Source organism: Scyliorhinus canicula, chromosome 2, assembly GCF_902713615.1.
Source record: "Scyliorhinus canicula chromosome 2, sScyCan1.1, whole genome shotgun sequence".
NCBI lineage: Eukaryota > Metazoa > Chordata > Chondrichthyes > Carcharhiniformes > Scyliorhinidae > Scyliorhinus > Scyliorhinus canicula.
In genome coordinates, this window is record NC_052147.1 from 199,678,394 (window position 1) to 199,698,379 (window position 19,986).

Consider the following 19,986-nt stretch of genomic DNA (forward strand, 5'->3'; position numbering starts at 1 on the left):
TTTATTCCTGATACCTTGCACAATATGCAGCTTGCAGGATCAGTAAATTATACGTATAGCATACATTAGATACTCTTTGAACCGATTTTTTATCCTGCATGTTTCATATTTCAAAGTTCTGGATATCTTTTGCAAAATGACAATTTCAAACTGGCACGGAATCTTGATTTTTTTCTCTCAAATGCACAGTGGTGACACATGTTTGCATTTTCGGACGTGGTGGCGAAGACTTTGGGCAGTAACCTGTTTAGCATCAACATGTGTCGTTCAGGGTAATATATATAGGTTGCAGATAGAAAACCACGCTATATTCATGAATCTGCATACAAGTGTGTAATAGATTGCAAAGATTGTTCATTTTCTTCTAACCAACTCATAAGACGACCACATATGCATTCATTTCCGCTCAAATGTTATATATGTTAAATCGCCAAAATCTCGAGCAACATCGGATCGATGTTTATTTTTCGCTCCGATACTCGATCTGTAAAACAACAAAATTGCTATTTTTTTCAATACTTTCCTTACATTTAGTTATGTGTGTGGAGGTGTGGAGGTTGCAGATGTCAGATATTTAATTTTGATGCACATGTGATATTCTCTATTTTATATCACCCCGTTGCCTTTTTCAGCACATCATTTTCACATCTTGGGATTAATTTGGTTTTCAACATCAAATGCGCTAAATCATTCCAAATTGTGAACTATCGAATCACTTATTTGTGTCAAACATATAAAGATATGATATCGGGGAAGGCCGCGTACTCTAAACTTTGGAAATGCCGCAGGTTTTCTGTTTTGGTTGTGTGAAATTTGTAAATGATGGAATTGGTGGGAAGGTTCCTGTATAATGCATAATGTATGTCTGGATTCACCCCATTGCTACCAAGGGTCGTATGATAGAAACGTAAATATTAGGCAATATAGCCGCTGCTGGAACTAGGGCACATTTTAATTACTACAATCCATTTTCACAATAGGACGATTTGTTGAAAAATATTGATATTTCCCACTGAAACGCATTTCCAATTCATACATTCTCAAAGTTGTCAAAATCGCACAAATTAAATGATACTTTGCAACCTACCTTACAATAAGCGGCTGATGATGCGCGCCAAAGATATTGCCTTATTTTTTTGTGGTTCGTTAAAACGAAGACATCTCATTCTGGGAAGATATTTGCTGCAACTGCTGTACTGCAGTTGGCTATGACAGCAGCGGCCTCGGGGACATTTCACGAATGTTGAACGGATAATGGGGAGAGTTTGGATATCTGTGATTGGGTTTTCAGTGAGGAATATCATTGCAAACTGAGCGTTCATCTTACTCTTCCACCGCACATATTTCCCAGTCTTCCTCAAAGCTGCAGAGCCGACACACAAGAAAATTCGATAACGAGGTTGACATTGAAAGAAACTTATCAGAGCATTTCGACAGACAGTAATGGAAAATCTCCAAACAATTCGTCAACGAGATTCTGTGCACGCAAAATAAGAATTACGGCATTTTCAAAGGAAGCATTTTCATTCTTGGCTTAACTAGTTCCCCTGAATGTCAAAGGGGGGAATGGAAACGTCAAAATGTGCGGTTATTTCACAGGGACAAAGCAGATTCTAGCTACAAGCGGCCGTGAGGTGCAGAAATTAATGAGCCCATGTTTTTTTTGCACTAAGTTACATTCATCCATTTTCTGCAAATCGTTTGCTTTATTTTCTTGAAAATGTGTTCTGCATTGACTTGATGCGCTTTGTTTCTAGTTAGTGAAGTCGTCCCACAGCTTTTTAAAAGAAACCCCCGAAGAACAAGGACTTCAAAACATCATAGACAATGCTGATCCTTCCTATTCCAGTATCTGATTTGAATAAGCACAGCGCGTTTATTGAAGAACATGCGGATGGTGTCTTTCGTCAGAAAAACGAATAGCAAGTGAACAGCTCCTATTTTCACCGGGAGGAAAAAGAAGCGTGCTAACGATAAATTTCGGATGGCCACTTTTATTTAGAATTCCGGGAAAGCGCATGGTCGGATTTTGCTGTCTCAAGTTGGTCCCAGCATCAATGGCATGCAGACAAAGAAATCCTTGCCGGAAGTAGATGAAGTCCAAGGTCAAGGTGGAGAGAGAGGGAGGGAGGGAGGGAAGGAAGGAAGGAGAGGAAAAAGAAAGATGGTAAACAGCGGTTGAAAAAATTCGAGAGCTCCGTAGGATTTATGGGAACATTTCAAAAGATTGAAGTTAGCTGTGAATTATAACATAGCTTTGCAAAATTGTGCGCTATTGCTAAATCATGGCAGGTCGATAATACCTGTGGTGCGATATAAAGTTAAACACCAATTTACATATAGCAGCGTATGTTAGATTTCTGACTCTAAGCCACTTGACAAATCAGACATCATCTGCACTAGAAAATGGAATAAGATTCGACAAGAGGCCAATGGCGAATTTTTGAGCGAAGCTAGGGATGTCCAATAGATGTGACCTTGCCGCCTTCGCTTGCATCCCAGAATAAAACAAATGGAGCTAGCCAGTTGATGTAAATATTAACAATCCTCATGTTATTGTCAAAGGGTGACAGTAAATATTGCATTTTGGATGTTGCTTCTTTTCAATGTTATTTATTGTCCCGTGAGATCGTTTACTTCGTAGAATTGCAGCTTCAGGCCTCTTACATTTAAAAACGGAGGAATTTAGTGGAACGTTATGTTGATTCACGGCAGTTCCTGTCTCCCACCCCGCGAATTTCAAGATCAACTTTCCACTGTCGTTTTGTGAATTCTGAGAACATTCCTGACTGGGGAATCTTCCTTCGATATAACATTTCCGTTATTCTGCTTTGATGATTACATTTGACATCCCTTCCCTTGCTGGCATCTATTTGCTTAATGTATTCAAACTGGCATTTGGGTTATTGAAAATAACATTTATTGTTTAAAACATTTGTAAACTGCTGTTCCGAAAGGTCTCTGGCTCATCTAGCAATTCGTAACCTTGAAGCACTAAGAAAACATCCGGTTTAAGTTCGAAATTGACTATATAGTTTTATTTTTTATATACCTTGCCATTTAAAAGATAATACTTGCCAGCAGCCGCTATGAATTATTAGTAAATCAATTTGCACAACCTGTTACATATTTTTCAAATTATACCGTTATTAGCAAACAAGATTTTTAAAATCGTAATCACCGTTGGATTATTTGCAGTCTGAATTTGTAGAGTGCAAATACCACATAGCTATAATACATAGCTTCCAGTTAGAAAAACGCATTTATGCTGAGCATTTTGTGATCTGGTTTCATTCGTGTATTAATATCGCTCATTACATTTGATCTTGAAATTCGCTGAAAATTGCGGGGTGGGGGACAGGAATTGCAGTCAATCAACATAACGTTCCACTAAATTCTTCCGTTTTTAAATGCAAGAAGGCTAAAGCTGCAATTCTACGAAGTAAACCATCTCACAGGACAAAGATTACGAATTGCTAGATGAGCCAGAGACTTTTCGGAATAGCAGTTTACAAATGTTTTAAACAATCAATGTTATTTTCAATAACCCAAATGTTTCAATACATTTCAGGTCGCGCGAAACAGACTACGTGGAAAACCACTCGATGAAACGAGCTGGAGGCATGATAACTTTGAAATTCATAACGCGGAAGTGTCTACTTATAGGGGTTTTCTCCAAAATTAGTTAACGACAATAGAATTTTTAAAAATTAGTTGATATAAGATATATCCAGCTATCAGTAAAGTGAGATTAACTATGTTACAGGTCATATGAGTGCAGTTTGAAAGCACACCCTCGTAAACGTGCCTTTTTAGTCAAATGTAATGAGCGATATTAATACATGAATGAAACCAGATCACGCGCCACAAAATGCTCAGCATATATGCGTTTTTCTAACTGGAAGCTATATATTATCAAGTTCCTAACTGTCCAAGTACCAGCCATATTACTTAACATACGTATTTGAAATTAAATCCTAGATAGTTGCTAAAACTAGATCGGAATTCACTTGTGATATTTTAGACTATACAGATAAATGACGTTGCATTTTAATGCACCTACATAAAATGGATTTAATCTGTCCGCAGTAATCAGGGAACGGGATTTTTTTAATCTAACATTTCTCGCAACAATTAATCACTTGATGTTGCGAATGTGCCTCCTTCACCTTTTGCACCTATAATAATTCACTGCGTCGCAAGCCGCATAACAGCACATATGATCCCTAAGTGTCTGAGAGTGAACACATTAAAAATATTTCAACAGCTTCAAAGGTCTGCATATCTGAAGAGAAGATAACCATACTTAGAAATAAGACATTTGCTTCATTCAAAAGCAGTTGTCAAATGTTATTGAAATAGTGTGACGTTCCATTGAGCGATAAACATAACTGAATGCGGCACATTGACAGCTGGACTGAGAGTAGACACAAAGCAACAAGTTGTGTGAAATTTTATCATGTAAAAGATATTGCATTTTGAAAGAAAATGTTAGTTTCTGAAGCTAGCTCTTCGACAAGGTACCACCCAATCTATTTGGGGACTAATAGTAGACGTTCATTTTCCTATTGTCTGTCTTCTATGCCAACTGACTTTAACAGTAGCGGCCCAACCCCATACCGTTGAAGAAGAATTTCACTTGGAAGGCACACAATCGGTCAATGAGCGGGGAAAATAGTACACTGGTACAGCGTCCGGAATTCAAATTCATTTCCAATGCAAAATGTATGCCTCCGCTTGTCAAGTGGCATGTTACGGAAGTATGCTTTCACAATGCATTCAAACCAATTTCAGAATTTTGTCAAGCACACTTTGCAGTCTGGAGAATGATGTAAAAGTGTTCAAGAGATTCTCACCCCAATGTCTTGTTCTACAAGGTTGATTTCTAAAATAAACTCGAATTCCAATTCTTTCGACCGCATGCAATTTTCGTTCCCCTGACTAATTACGCAGGTTTCTGAGTGCATAACCACGTGCAACAACATGTTATAGGCCCGCGTGTCTGTTATATCTTTCAGTACTGATACTGCTACTTTCCCACGATCTGCAGTGCTCCTGAATAAAATTTTACACAAATGTATTCACTCCTTTCCAAGTCTACCTCAGAGCAGAAGTCGAGAACAAGTGAAACATTGCTACCGGGCAGTGGGGAAAATGGACGGGGCAGGTGGAGACCTCTCTATGTCTTACTTTTAAAGTGACACATTTTAAAATTCCCATCTCCTCATCTATGATGGAAACAAAAGATGTAAACTTATCACGATGCAGTTATCATTCTCACCAATGGTGCCGCTGTCTGCGCACCTGGCAAATGGCTCTGATTCCAAGACGGCACGTTTCATAGAATTTACAGTGCAGAAGGAGGCTATGTAGCTTCAAAGAAGGTTGGTTTACAAGTGCAACAGGTGATTAAGAAGGCAAATGGAATTTTGTCCTTCATTGCTAGAGGGATGGAGTTTAAGACTAGGGAGGTTATGTTGCAATTGTATAAGGTGTTAGTGCGGCCACGCCTGGAGTATTGTGTTCAGTTTTGGTCTCCTTACTTGAGAAAGGACGGACTGGCGCTGGAGGGTGTGCAGAGGAGATTCACTAGGTTAATCCCAGAGCTGAAGGGGTTGGATTATGAGGAGAGGTTGAGTAGACTGGGACTGTACTCGTTGGAATTTAGAAGGATGAGGGGGGATCTTATAGAAACATTTAAAATTATGAAGGGAATAGATAGGATAGATGCGGGCAGGTTGTTTCCACTGGCGGGTGACAGCAGAACTAGGGGGCATAGCCTCAAAATAAGGGGAAGTAGATTTAGAACTGAGTTTAGGAGGAACTTCTTCACCCAAAGGGTTGTGAATCTATGGAATTCCTTGCCCAGTGAAGCAGTTGAGGCTCCTTCATTACATGTTTTTAAGGTAAAGATAGATAGTTTTTTGAAGAATAAAGGGATTAAGGGTTATGGTGTTCGGGCCGGAAAGTGGAGCTGAGTCCACAAAAGATCAGCCATGATCTCATTGAATGGCGGAGCAGGCTCGAGGGGCCAGATGGCCTACTCCTGCTCCTAGTTCTTATGTTCTTATGTTCTTATTCGGCCCATCGAGTCTGCATCGGCCTTTGGACACTAAGGGCAATTTAGATTAGCCAGTCCACCTAACCTGCACATCTTTGGACTGTGGGAGGAAAGCAGAGCACCCAGAGGAAACCCACGCAGACACGGGGAGAATGTGCAGACTCCGCACAGACAGTGACCCAAGCTGGGAATCGAACCTGGGACCCTGGCGCTGTGAAGCAACTGTGCTAACCACTATGCTACCGTGCAGCGAGTTTGCACTGGCCCTTTCTATTATAACGGTGGACATGGGGATTTATAATGGGAACGTTGACAGTAAGTGGACATAGACCTAAGCTTTTGAATTTATAGCATTACTCGTTATTTCACCGATGTCTGTCTGTAAGAGAAGTTCGACAGCAATTGTTGTATCTCATTGATTATCATGCTGATTATATCTCAGAGGTGCTTGAAGAAAGTAAATCTTAAAGATTTCTGTTTCATGGGGGTCCTATATAGACTATAATTAGGTAGACTTAAAACAAGAAAGAAGTCTTGCAACACCAGGTTAAAGTCCAACAGGTTTGCTTCAAACACTAGCTTTCGGAGCACTGCTCCTTCCTCAGGAAAGCTAGTGTTTGAAACAAACCTGTTGGACTCTAACCTGGTGTTGTAAGACTTCTTACTGTGCTCACCCTAGTCCAACACCAGCATCTCCACATCATTTAAACAAGAAAATCCTGGTACTATTCGAACAAAGCAAGTTGCTCTTTTGCTGCCCAGGCCATCATTCATCCAACAGGACCAAATGCACATTATCTGATCATTCATTCGTTGGCTGCTTGTAGGAGATCGCTTTTCCCAAATTAGCTGTTGTTCTCCTACATACTAGTAATTGCAGATGATTTTTCTAAGATATAAATGCAAGCTTTTTAAATTCAAATGTCATATATACCAGTTTATTTTATAATCAGTCAAGTGCTTGAAAACTGGAATATTTGAAAAATATTGATTCGACTGACTCTAATTGTAAATCTCTAATTATAATAATTTTACTCTAATTACGATGCAAGTTGCTATAACTTCAAAACATTTATTTGGACATGTACAATAAATATCAGAATGCTGTGTTTGAAATTCACATCAGACCTTTGGGAATTTACGAGTTAAGAAATTTTGGCAGACAATCGCTCAAAATATATTTCGTCTTTAGAACTTCCCTAAACAATGGGAAACTCTACCCAGACACATTATGGCAATATGTTTTCAGTCCCTGCATTGGGAGAATCTAGTGGACCTCGAGTGATGGTATTTTTTTTGCCACCTGTGACTTTTGCTTTTCGCTGTTTATATTGACGATGTACCAGAGACGGGACTTGGATTTGCGCTTTCGGCTTTGAGAAACACATCTCTGACATACGCCCTTTGCAATTAGACGAGATCATCACTAAGCAGAAAATGGGTGCTGATGGGTCCGGAACTCGAAGTATTTTTCTTTTCTCCTTCAATCTTCAGTCCAAGTTCTCCAACTGATCGCAATCAACTCTGAAGGAACAACTTGCTATGTTTCTGTCGCGCTTCGGGCGAGGGGGATCAGGGATGTGGGGGAAAAGCCGGAGTAGGCTATTCAGTTCGATGATCAGCCATGATCATAATGAATGGCAGAGCAGGCTGGAAGGGCCGAATGGCCTCCTCTGCTCCTGTTTTCTAAGTGTCTGTGTTTCTAATAAATATATTGCTATTTTAACAGTTAAATGCATTGGGAGGAGAAATATACAGGGACGACTGGGAACAAATCAGAAATAAACAAACATTTCACTCAGAAGAAGACCTCAGATCTCAATATATTGCACTTGAACACAATGGATCGGTTTGTCTGACCGATGTTCCAGTTACCTCGACAGCTAAACAAAGCATTCTGTTTCATTATAACTCATTGCAGTATTCCAGGATTTTATTTAGGAATTACTTTATTCTTTTGAGCTCAATAATCCATAGCAAAGTCACAGCATTGCGCTCCCGTGATCCACACAATGAAACACGGGGTCAATTGTCCCATTCATTTTAGAAACTCTGTGCGCGGGTATCGGCAAATCAACATGGATATGTATAACTTCGAAACCCTGTAACTTTTAAACTGCATAACTTTTCAATCTTGTAACACTTTACACTGCGCCCAAGAATAGAATAGCAAATACACAATAAGCCATTGAGGAAGTGGTCCAGACAGATAGAAATCTGTTCTATTTCATCATCTAAATATTGCCATAAATGTTTTTCTGTTGATGCTTCACATCAGCACATTGTTGTCCCTAGCTAACACGCTTCGGCCTATTCCCAATTCATCCCAGCTCGGAGTTTTGGTTAAAGCACGTGAATTAATAGGTTTTTGGAACAAAAGCTAAGGAAAACTTTTTAAAGCAAATTTTAATGCAGTGTTACAGAAGGAGAGCCTTCATAAAGTTGATATTTTCATTAAATATAACAATTATTTTGAACGATTATGTATATGCATTCCCAATCATTCCAAACTTTAACTTTCTTTACTATTCATGAAACAGTCTCCTGGGAAATCTATATGATTGTTATCCTTATTTAAGCATTAAAGTTAACCTTTAGAAAAACATTTATTATTATATAATCACTAGATTATATCATTATTACTCATTATTACAGTCATCATTTTAGAACACAAGACTAAACATTTCCTTAAAGAATCAATTTGGCCCATTGTATAGGTATTTCTTGTTCGTCACCTTTAGTAGAATCAGCCCGTTTCATAAAGTAAATTCGATTTCACACTAATGTTAGATAAAGCTTTTTTCCTCTCATGTTGCAGTGAACGAAAAACATTGAAATAAAGAACGCGTAATAATGGACGTGGATGTATATTTGAAGAGCGACGACTTTGCCATTACACATCTGAACATTACAGAAACTCATAAATGCTATCTTCCTTTGAGAAAGGGTTTAGTATTTCACAGTCCGGAATAACCTGCCTTTACCGATTGTTGTACACGGAGAAGCTTTTTCTCTTTCTGTCGCTGGTTCTGAAACCATATTTTGACCTGAAAAACAGACAGGTGGTTTTAAAATGGCAGGTGGCCAACAATAAATCGTTGAATGTTCCAGGGGAAACTCTGCCTGCGCCCACCTGTTGACCGTTCAGAGAGGCAGCGGCCCGAGGCAGCTAGGACCCGTAGAAACTGGAAAGAGATTCTCTTACCTGCCTTTCTGTTAAACCCAACTTGAACGAAATGTTTAATCGGACTTCAGGAGTGAGAAATCGATTATTTTCAAAAGCCATTTCCAGTTCAGTGATTTGCTGTTTGCTGTAAGGTATTCGTTTTTTCCTTTGTCTGTGTATTGGGTTCTGTGATGTCGACCATTGCGATGCAAATCCCAAAGCTGGAGAAACACACATACCCACCAATATGTTGAATTACCACGAACGCAATGGCTAGCACCCACAACAACATATATATATATTTACTTAGTTATAACTTCTACTTGTATCCATGAACGGCATGTTAACAAAACGTGTAACGGATTCGTTCACCTTCGCTTATTTTAATTGATGCCAGTTAATTTATGATCAAATAATTTGCACTGTCCAGTGACGAGAATTAATATCCAACATATTATTGACTGTTTACAAATGTAGGTCTCATTCTATTCTGCTCCCTTGTATGTTTGAATACAAAAGTCACTTTTTTCCGAAAGTAAATTATTTCCAATTGAAGTGGATGTATTTGTGTAATATTCGGATATTTTATGATTTGATGTCTGAAATTTTTCATTGAAAATAAAAGTGAAGCGCTTGAATTAAGTTGGGCCAATATTAATTAGCCGTGTCTATTTCTTGTGCTGAATATACATCCTAAGAATTATAACCCGTCCTTAAGAAAAGCGAAATACATCCGCTTTCTTGAAGCTCACTGGACATAATTTTCTAAGATGGCAGGTGAAGATGAAATGCCCAATAATTCACAGTCAATGCAACATGTCCAGAGTCCAAAATAAAATGCAAATTACCTGGGCTTTGCTAAAAGACACGGAACGACAATAATTTAAAAATATATCGCAATTCTTAACTTCTAACACGAATCTAACACGAAAAGCCAGGTATACAGTCTGTGAGAATGTATTATCAAACTAACCTAAATGCCTTGTGACACCAGCCATTGCAGTATTGCGTGCTGCTCCTGTAAACGGTGCTTCGCAGTACTGAGAATGACTAAAGGCAGGCATTCTCTGATTGCTGGGATCTGTCTGGGTCTGGGCAGGTACAGCCCGGGGATATTCTAAAGGGCAATGTTGATAAATTGGACAGTTTGTAGGGTATTCACTTCTGGTGCACAGGTTGTGCCGATAGCTAGTAAACGAAGATATATGACTGTCATTTCCAAACTGGTTTGTAGGGTATTGCCCGACCGCAGGTGACATCGCAACTGTCTCCCGAGCTGCGCTTCCGAGCGATCCACAAGTCGAAATGTCTTCCGAGTAAAAACCGTGGCATTTTCCACTTGATAAGGGTTTCAAAGGCGAAGGAGCCATAGCCGAAGACATTCCAAAGTTAGGGGAAATTAGTACTGGTACCATTTCCGTAGGCCGCACTTCATCTTGCCGTATTCCGGTTTCATCGCTAGATGTCTCTAACGTCAGTTTGTACTGCAGGGAGGTCGCATCCATCTTATAAGTTCACTAAATGATTGTGTTCAGTTCAGCCACTTACACATATAACCTCCCTGCTACTTGCCAGCGTGAATTTCTCTTTGTTCCAAATGTTGAGAATAATATGCGTGACAGGCACTGAGCAAATACTTTAACTACCACCTCCCAGAAATGGAACTAAACTATCCATTAAGTGCACAAACTACACCCTGGTCCAAACTACCTGATCTTTTTATTGCTCTACCTCTACTACAGTTGGTAAATAAAACAGTGTGGACTCTTCGCAAATTAAACTTTGTGAGCAAACATCAAAGGCAGCGTTGCATTACAGAATGACACACTTGTACAGTAGTTATTGTACTGGTGAGTCAAGGTCAATGTTAAGTTTTTGTGATCATTGTGTCCCCCCTTATTCTATCGATTTTTCTTTGTCTCATGTCCCCCCCCCGTGTCCTCAGGTGGCAATATTTGAGTGCAGGGCATCGAAACCTGTAGACGTGAAATTTTAAAAAACGCAAGCAGCAGAATTTAGTAGAACGGCGAGCTGTAATCTGAAATCACCTCCTTCGTGACATTGCAGCTTACGTCAGGCAAAAGGCATTTAAGGACATTTTATTGCATGCTATAACCCTTAACGCTCTAGAATTACACCTCGAGGTACCTGCATTAGACGATGGAACAAATATTTAGTCTATTGCTGCAAACCTTCTTAGCTAAAGTGAAGTATCGCTGCGCGCACAAACCTGGCCCAATCGACTGATCAATTTAACCAGCTTTGCTGACTGATTAAAACTTTCTCTTCACACAATGCTATATGCAATTAAAATGTAAATGACAGAGTTCATGGATTTTGATATCATGCAACTCATTTTCCAAGCGAATGCCTTTGCCATTATCTTTTCTTTGTATTGTGTTTAACACTCTTGCTCAATTGCATTAATCAGCATTATGCGAGTGTCAAATAGAATTGACATAATCCCCCACTCTGTCGTCAGTTAACCATCAACCAGGCATTTAAAGAAAATGCATCCAGCACTCAAAACGAAATTTCAGCTGACTACAGGTTATGAAATAGATCTTATGAAAATGTTACATTTAGACTTGTTTTTGCCTCATCGCTCGCCCTTGCTAAGAATGAATATTTCAAGGCATGCATGTGCACCAGTTCTGAGAGTGACACAAAATGTCAATTGTCAGTTAGCTAGGCAACTTTTCTCGCCCACAAAATAGCAGTACAAAATTTCGGAGGTCAGTTTTATTAAGAAAATAAATACAAATCAATATACATTCATTTGTCTCTTATAGTAGAATGTTCAAATTATGTCGATGGAAAATCAGTGATCACTGAAAAAATGGGAACTCATATGAACAGCAGAGTTTCACTTTTAATTTGGGTTGAAAAGGAGTACAGTATGTTTAAAAGCCGCTGGCTCTCTGATAAATTAACTTTTTGGAGCCACTCTGAAAGTAATCGGACTGTTAAAACGAAAACAAACAGACGAGGGCGCCAGAGGACAGATATTTCGAGAGATTGCTTTTAATTCCGAGTCCATTCATCTTTGTTTATCTCAGAACTCCACTCAAAGATTACTACAAAGCTTCGCAATTACTTCGTCGTAACATTCATTCATTTTGACTGGCCGACTGCAGATAATATTATCAAACAAGGTTCAAAATAAAGCACGATTATCAAAATAGCACCAATCTCTCCAAAATGCTGGTTTATGTTGTGATGTTTTTTCGCATCATCGATACCAGCTGTTTATATTTTAGTTTTGGGGTAGCAGTCCGAACATGCTGCTCGAGAATGCGAAATATTTATGTTTGCTTACCAAGAAGACAAATGTGCGAACTTGTGCCCATACCGTTTCCCACTTTGGAAAAATGTTCATCGCCTACGCCAGCAATTTAAACGCGCTCTTTATGATCTCCTTCAACTTGTATTAATTTTTTATTAGAAAACAATAACATTAAAATGGTGTCTCCAGCACTTTACAGAAGCCACTGTTGCTGCACGAGGCCCTTGGGAAGAAAGCATAATTTCCACACTGCAACTTTTAATATAATCTTTTAATGCATTTTCTTAACCACAATTAGCATTAGTCGCTTATGTCTTCTCATAAATCGTTGCCGTATTATTGCTATTTTCCATTGCCATTGTTTTCGACATTCATTATACAGGGATGTTTTTCTTAAATGCAGAAATTTGCGTAAATGCTGACTGCAAAGGGTATGGACCTGAAAATGTTTTGTAGATTATAATCTAGGAACAAATACTGCGAATATATACAAGATGCATGTGACAGGGCCTTGCAGTTTCTATTCTATGGCATAGGGGACACTGTACTAATTAAAGCATTTAGCAGCAGTGATATAGGTTCCGTTTATGCATTATTTAATATTAATTATCCATCTCGAACGCTCTTGCTACATTGTCACCTCCCATAACGGGATCTCGATGGAAAGTATTCTGTGATAGTCACACTGCAGCTCCTCTCGGCTCCAAATTTACATTTCACGCCTGGATTTTGCAACTCAGGTCATGGCTTTCGCTTCTCGTCGGTAAACATTGATTTGGAAAACCAAAGTAACTACGGCGATGATGACAACAACAACAAATTCATCATCATTATCATCATCGCTATCAGCGTCATCATTATACCACTATTAACAGCGAGAGTATCGGGTCCACACATTCTCCATCTTCCAAATCCTCCCTGGAATATTAAACTTCCAGCCGCAAATGTTGCTTAGCCTTCCGTTATATCTGCCCATGGATCTGGGGTAAATCGGTAATAGCTACAGGTAACGGATTAACCTTTAACAGTCTCTTTTCCCCCCCGAGCTAAATGCTTACCGTGCGGAGTTCAAACTGAGGTTAAAATAAATCTTAGCAAATTAATTTGAAGAATATACGCCAATGGTTTGGTTTCGAAGAATGATAGGCTAGAGAAAAACATGTTTTTATAACTGATGACGGATCCATCCTTCGTTAATGCCCTGCACAACATAAACACAAACGGTGTATTTTTTGTGAAATTAAAAGGACCATATAGATATGGCATGGACTTGGAGAGAGTGGGAGAAAGGGATTGTTGCACAGTCACACAGCCAAACTGCCTCCAAACCCATGTCAAGTTATAGCGATCGTATAAAGGACATCATTCACTTGCTGAAAAAGTTTCAAACATTTTAAAAGCAAATGAAACTTTATTCAAATATACAACGCATAATAGCGGAAAGGGCACTGCCCTTGATTCGAGCTCTTAGGATGTACAAGGCAAAAATACATGTCAGCGTTTAAACGTCTAAAATATTCACTACAATAAACCAATGAACGATACACTAAAAAAAACTCCCTACATGTTAACCGAATATGTGCAGGTTAAACAGAAGTGAAAGATAGAGAGAAGCAGCAATTAAAAGTGGGCATGCCAGTTATCCGCATTGGTGTATGTAAATAGAGACAAAATAAGCAATGACAGGACAAGAGGCTGGCGGAGAAGATGGACAGCAAACAGAGAAGACAAATAAGGAAAGGATAAGTCGGAATATTAAAGCGCGATTGCCAGAAATCCGACTTCACATTATCAACAAAACACAGGATGGCGTTTCCAGCCCAACTGACTAAACACAGCAAATATGGTGATGTGAATTGAAGGAACAAACCGTTCAACTTAGTGCTTCTATTTACCTACAATGCTCGCCCACCTTCAACCAAAAGTGTGATGAGAAAAGATGCCATTATCAGAAGCCGATAAGAACAGCAAAGCAAAATAAGAACATAATGATCTGGCTAAATGTACAGGGAAATGCTGTTATGTTCATTTTATTAATCAGACTGTCAATTTCACCCCAGAGGCCAAACCCCAGAGCATCCGGGCATACGATCATCGGCTGAGGACAGGGGCTGTCCTCAGATTCTTCTCTACCTGGATGTATTCGCCTGTCGCTAGGCCGCCTTCATCATCCACTGACAGCCGCTTGTATTTATTTGCTTATAAACCTGTTACAATAAATGATTATTCGAACAGCGTCATTCGTACCTTAATGACGAGCACTAGTTTGATGAATGACACATCGGGAGAAAAGGAAGCACGGGTCATTTTGACCAGTCGTTCCCTCGCATTGACATAACACTTTTTCTTTGCACCAAAAAGATAAATTTCGAGACACTTGCGGGACTGGATGTGAATTGGCCACAGCTGCAAGGTCATCATTAGTATAGGATCAGCCTGCAACCACCTCTCAGCTTCGGGATGGAGAGAATAAGAAAAGAAATAATTCTGATGGAACGGGGGCTGCATAGTCCTGCTGGCAAAAAGGTTTCGAATTTGTCAGACTCAGCGGGAAATGCAGTGGAGGAGGCCCTTGAAAATTCTCATCACAGTGCTCGTCTTAGCCCCAGACCAACTTCCGCCTCCCTGCACAACACTGTTGGGGACACCCCAACAAACGGCAAATTTGAGATAGACAATTTATTCCATCATCAACATTCGAGCGACAGCACGTCCTCGTCCGAAATTTCCTCTTCGGAAACCAGGAAAAAATTCTCCCTTTACTCAGAACTTGCTAGCCGGGAGAAAGAAGCAGATATGAACAGTGATGTTGATGTGGGTTGTTCGACACTCCGCTCTCCAGCCGGCGTCAGTACAACGCAACTAAAAGAAAATGCAAACAAAGGTAAACATTTACTTGTTAAAATGTTTCTCGGAAATTAAGCTGCGTTCCCTCTGCTCAAGGTCTAATGAATGTACAGGGGGGGGGGGGGGGGGGGAAGAGCCATTTTGAAGAAGGTTCTGTTGTGGTTCATCCAAGATTCGGAATACATTTCTATCGATGGTCTGACAGTGCAGAAAACAAAGCTGGTATACTGGGTGTAAACAAACTGTAATAAAAAAAAAACCGAAGTCCAATTTTCAGAATAATCCTCTTTATTACTGGTAAGTGTTTTATTTTCCAACAAACTACCACAAGCCGGTAAAACGTATATTTGCCTTTGAAAGTTGTATTGCAAGATACATTCGGATTGAAACAATAACAGTGATATTAACATTGAAGGCGCTGACATTGTTAAGAGATGGATTTTACTTAAGGAATAATTGTAGGGAAAAATTGCAATCTCCAAATTGGGAAAAACAACCTTTATTTTTTTACGCCAATAATATTTCCTTTTTCAAGAAACGTATCAGTAAAAGTGTTAGTATTTACATGACAATATGCTGAGCGGATTCGTTTGTTCCATTATCGAAATTGTACATCGTGAAATCGAAGGCTTAAATACTAAATATACAATGAATAAAACTGCATTTAACTTCGTTTTGTATTGAAACGGACAGAATTTCAGAGTTTTCAAACGGAGCTTTTCTCTTATGCTTAAAAGATGTTGGTACAAATAAAACGTCCCGGTTTAGTGGTGCGCTTTGCCCATGATTCAAAATATTGATAAGCAAAGTGTTTAAGAATCCAATGGCTCAGTAGATAAAGCAAAATGAGTAAGAAGTGCTTGGAGGATATTCATTCCGCGTAAATTCAGATGCCTAATGGATGGATAGCTCAGAACCTTTATCTATACATAATTACCGAAACCTACCACAAATTAACTACATATATTTGGTTATGCAGAGAAGCATAGAACTTTATTGACTCTAATAACAGTCCCCATTTGTAATAATGACAGCTAGCATTAATTATGTGGCATCAAAGTTGCCTTATTAATTTGCACTCATGGTTTACCGATCTGAAACGTATTTGTTCCCTTGTTCTCCCAGTGTATTCTGACAATGGCAACTCAACAAATGCTTCGTCGAATGGGTCCAATATTACGAATCTGAACGGCAACTCTGGTTCAATAGGCAACTCGGGTTCTGGTCCTGACCAGGTGAGACGGTATCGAACAGCGTTCACCCGAGAACAAATCGGTAGGCTAGAGAAGGAGTTTTACAGAGAAAACTATGTGTCCAGACCCAGGCGATGTGAACTGGCGGCCGCTTTAAACCTGCCCGAAACTACGATCAAGGTGCATACTGTTTAACTCGTGTCTTTATCCAATTTTGCATAAATATATTTCACTTTTTGATTTAATGTAAGTATATTAAAGTATGGCCATGATAAAATGTTGTTTCGGACCCATTATTATTTCGATTAACTGGATAGCCTCTGGGAGACGTCTAGATGTACGCTTAGCAGTGCATGAATAATTAGGTATTGTTTTAATTCCACTAACAACACTACTAGCAAAGTATTTATTCCTAATTGAGTTGGGGTAAATAGACACAAATGGGCTGCAATGTGTTGACGCTGTGCATTTTCTTTCTTGCTCCAGGTTTGGTTTCAGAACCGGCGGATGAAAGATAAAAGGCAGCGACTAGCCATGTCCTGGCCCCACCCGGCTGACCCAAGTTTTTACACCTACATGATGACCCACGCAGCGGCCACTGGAAGCTTGCCGTACCCTTTCCACTCTCACGTCCCCCTGCACTACTACCCGCACGTGGGCGTCACAGCTGCTGCAGCTGCCGCCGCCGCCACAGGTGCCACGCCCTTCCCCACCTCCATCCGCCCGCTCGACACCTTCCGCGCCCTCTCGCACCCTTACTCGCGGCCCGAGCTGCTCTGCAGCTTCCGCCACCCGGGCCTCTACCAGTCGCCCCACGGCCTGAACAGCAGCGCGGCCACAGCAGCGGCCGCGGCCGCGGCAGCTGCGGCCGCCTCGACGCCAGCCGGCGCCGCGCCCTGCTCTTGCCTCAGTTGCCACAGCAACCAGAGCGGCGCGTTGGGGCCCAGGAGCGCGAGCTCCGACTTCACGTGCACCGCGACTGCGCAGAGGTCGGAGAGCGGCTTTCTTCCGTACTCGGCCGCAGTGCTCAGCAAATCAGCGGCGGTGTCACCGCCTGACCAGCGGGAGGAGTCCTCCCTTACCAGATAACTCACCCCGGCGGTGGTTCTGGCCAAGGCCAATCGAGACCCAAGTGGCAAATTGCTCAACTTTTTGTTTTAAAAAAAACCCATCGCCCCTCTTAGTAATTACAACTTTGATGCAAACATGGACAATTATCCATAAGCGCCCGTTTTACAGATACATGCTTTTGGTGTGGACTACATAGCCATGTTTCACTGGTAATCATTCTTCCCAGAATTCATTTAATCCAGTGCTAAACATTTCAAAAGCTCCCCTAAGGATTCTTGAAAAGTTATTTTAATTGTCTTCTTAATTGTACTCGACTGGACAGGAAAACTGTGAACTTTTTAAGCATTATGGTCTTTTCAGCTGATATTATAGGGGACATTAGCATTTGATAAGACAGCTGGGACGAAATTCAAGAAATGTATAACTGCTCTGAAACAGTTTGCAGCAAGGACAATGTCCAGCTAAAACGGATAATGTCTCTTTAAATAATGCTTACAGATGAAGGTCACTTTGGGAAACACGCAATTCCATTTATTCTACACGCCTTCTTTATAAGAAGACCCTTTTCTGTGAAATTGGGTACGTGCATGCCTACTGTGTTGGCCCAGGAGTGCCACCACCGGGTATCTGACAATTGTTCTCTGCCAGAAACGACTCCTCGAGGACTTTGGTAAAGTTCGAGGAAGACACATCAGACACCGCCAATGTTATTGCCATGTCAATTCCGATGCTAATAATGTGCAGATTATGACGAAAATTGCCAATCATGTACCTTGATGGACCTCCTTTGAACGTAGAATTGGAAAAAAGTTCCCTGCACTGAGACCTGCTGTCAAATACTAACAACCCGCTAAGGGAAGTCATTAGAAGAGATAGATAAGAGACTTGATACATAAAACATTGTTCATGGTGCATAGAATGTACAGGATTTAATGTGGTATTCGTTATCTGAAGTGATTTTGCAAAAACGCTACGTCCTCATTGTCCCACTGCCAATTTTAATTTTGGAAACCTATATTGTAGACATTCTGTGTCCACTTTCCCTTGAAACCAGTATGGTACTGATGTGAACAGCCTCATTAAATCAACCTAGAAATTTCCATAATACGCCCCATAGAGCCACTTCACTCTTCACTTAATGGGATTCTTCAGGAAAAAATGTAACTCACAATTTTTTTCACTGTGTATACTTCCCATAGGGCCCTTTGTCAATCTCTTGTAAATTAACTCATTAAATAATGTAATATTTCAGTTCCCCCATTCAGTGATTATTGTACAATGCTCATTCAGGGGGAAGTTACACTCTACTCTCTAAAACGGGATAGAGCGGATAACATAAGTGCATGCAAGATGCAGTTGGCAGGCGTGTTCGATCTCGGTGGCTGTTTACACTATACTGCGTTAAATGTTAAATCGGAACCTGATTGCATTGTTGGATTAAAGGCGGTCAGATTGATGATATTACAATTGAACTGCAAAAAGAGTGCAATGAAAGCAAAATAGAGTTGATTATCAACTTATTAGACACCTAACAAAACCCTATAGTATTAATACAGAAAATCGTTGTTTTTTTTTGCAATGCATCAACTGCTGACTAAAATGTCAAAATCACATCAGCATTGCAGACTACCACACTTATTCTTATGACTGTTAGATTTTTTGGCGATTTGCTGAAACTTGTATTATTGCTTACTGAAATAAAACACGCGGAACCGCCAATTAAGAGAACCCGTTACAAAGGAAAAGATAGACAAAATCTCTCGATCTTTATAAAAATATATCAGACTACTGATACGGATGTAGGTTTTTCAAAAAATGGAACTAAATGTTTTACTGTAGGCCTTTAGGCCTGATGGTGTAATGTCAAACTGTAATATAGTATTTGTGCTTGAAAATATTGCTGGACGTACCCACTCATTGTAAAATATTTTAACTTATACAAACGTGCAATAATTAAAAGCTTTGTATATTCTGTTATTTATGGTGTTGTTCATGGAAAATAAACGTTATTGAAAGCAACCTGATTTTGTTGGCTTTTTAATGCATTAGAATAAACCCCGAGATAAATGGTTGGATTCTACAGAATATTTTAAGAACCGACGGTCTGTAAACAACTTACAATATACCAAATAGCAACACATGTGCAACAATAATCTCAAAGAATACCTGTTATATTTTAACATTAGTTATTCCCCGTTGTCAGTTTTGCAACCCTGTCCATTCTTAGCCGCAGAAAATGTTTCCAAAGCGACAATATATCTTCTCGCTTGCTTCATTACACATTTTGAAATGTTATAACAAATTGATAAAATTCATTTCAAAACCACGGCCTATCTGACATACCAAGAAAATGTCCTAAACA

General features: G+C 39.9%; 2 protein-coding genes across 2 annotated transcripts; one reads left to right on the forward strand and one right to left on the reverse strand.

Annotated features, from left to right (window-relative positions):
- Window positions 1–8,443: 8,443 nt before the first annotated feature.
- Window positions 8,444–10,732, reverse strand: LOC119962441 (hematopoietically-expressed homeobox protein hhex-like). The gene is made up of 3 exons (XM_038790397.1): window positions 10,201–10,732; window positions 9,267–9,448; window positions 8,444–9,108 (listed from the first exon to the last, which is right to left on the reverse strand). Exons 1-3 carry the CDS (start codon window positions 10,730–10,732, stop codon window positions 9,019–9,021), a joined length of 804 nt encoding a protein of 267 aa, XP_038646325.1. The 3' UTR covers window positions 8,444–9,018.
- Window positions 10,733–14,845: 4,113 nt separating this feature from the next.
- Window positions 14,846–17,642, forward strand: evx2 (even-skipped homeobox 2). Its single transcript, XM_038790398.1, has 3 exons — window positions 14,846–15,397; window positions 16,486–16,733; window positions 17,040–17,642. Exons 1-3 carry the CDS (start codon window positions 14,974–14,976, stop codon window positions 17,640–17,642), a joined length of 1,275 nt encoding a protein of 424 aa, XP_038646326.1. The 5' UTR covers window positions 14,846–14,973.
- Window positions 17,643–19,986: the final 2,344 nt, after the last annotated feature.

Bases quoted from the DNA above. Each gene is read 5' to 3' on its own strand.
- LOC119962441 (XM_038790397.1), bottom strand. From the start codon at position 10,732: ATGGATGCGACCTCCCTGCAGTACAAACTGACGTTAGAGACATCTAGC. The intron at 9,449-10,200 runs GTTAGTTTGATA...GTGTTTCTCCAG, and splicing joins TGGTGTCACAAGGCATTTAG to CTTTGGGATTTGCATCGCAA. The intron at 9,109-9,266 runs GTAAGAGAATCT...TCTGTTTTTCAG, and splicing joins TGGGTTTAACAGAAAGGCAG to GTCAAAATATGGTTTCAGAA.
- evx2 (XM_038790398.1), top strand. From the start codon at position 14,974: ATGGAGAGAATAAGAAAAGAAATAATTCTGATGGAACGGGGGCTGCAT. The intron at 15,398-16,485 runs GTAAACATTTAC...TTGTTCTCCCAG, and splicing joins AAAAGAAAATGCAAACAAAG to TGTATTCTGACAATGGCAAC. The intron at 16,734-17,039 runs GTGCATACTGTT...TTCTTGCTCCAG, and splicing joins TGCCCGAAACTACGATCAAG to GTTTGGTTTCAGAACCGGCG.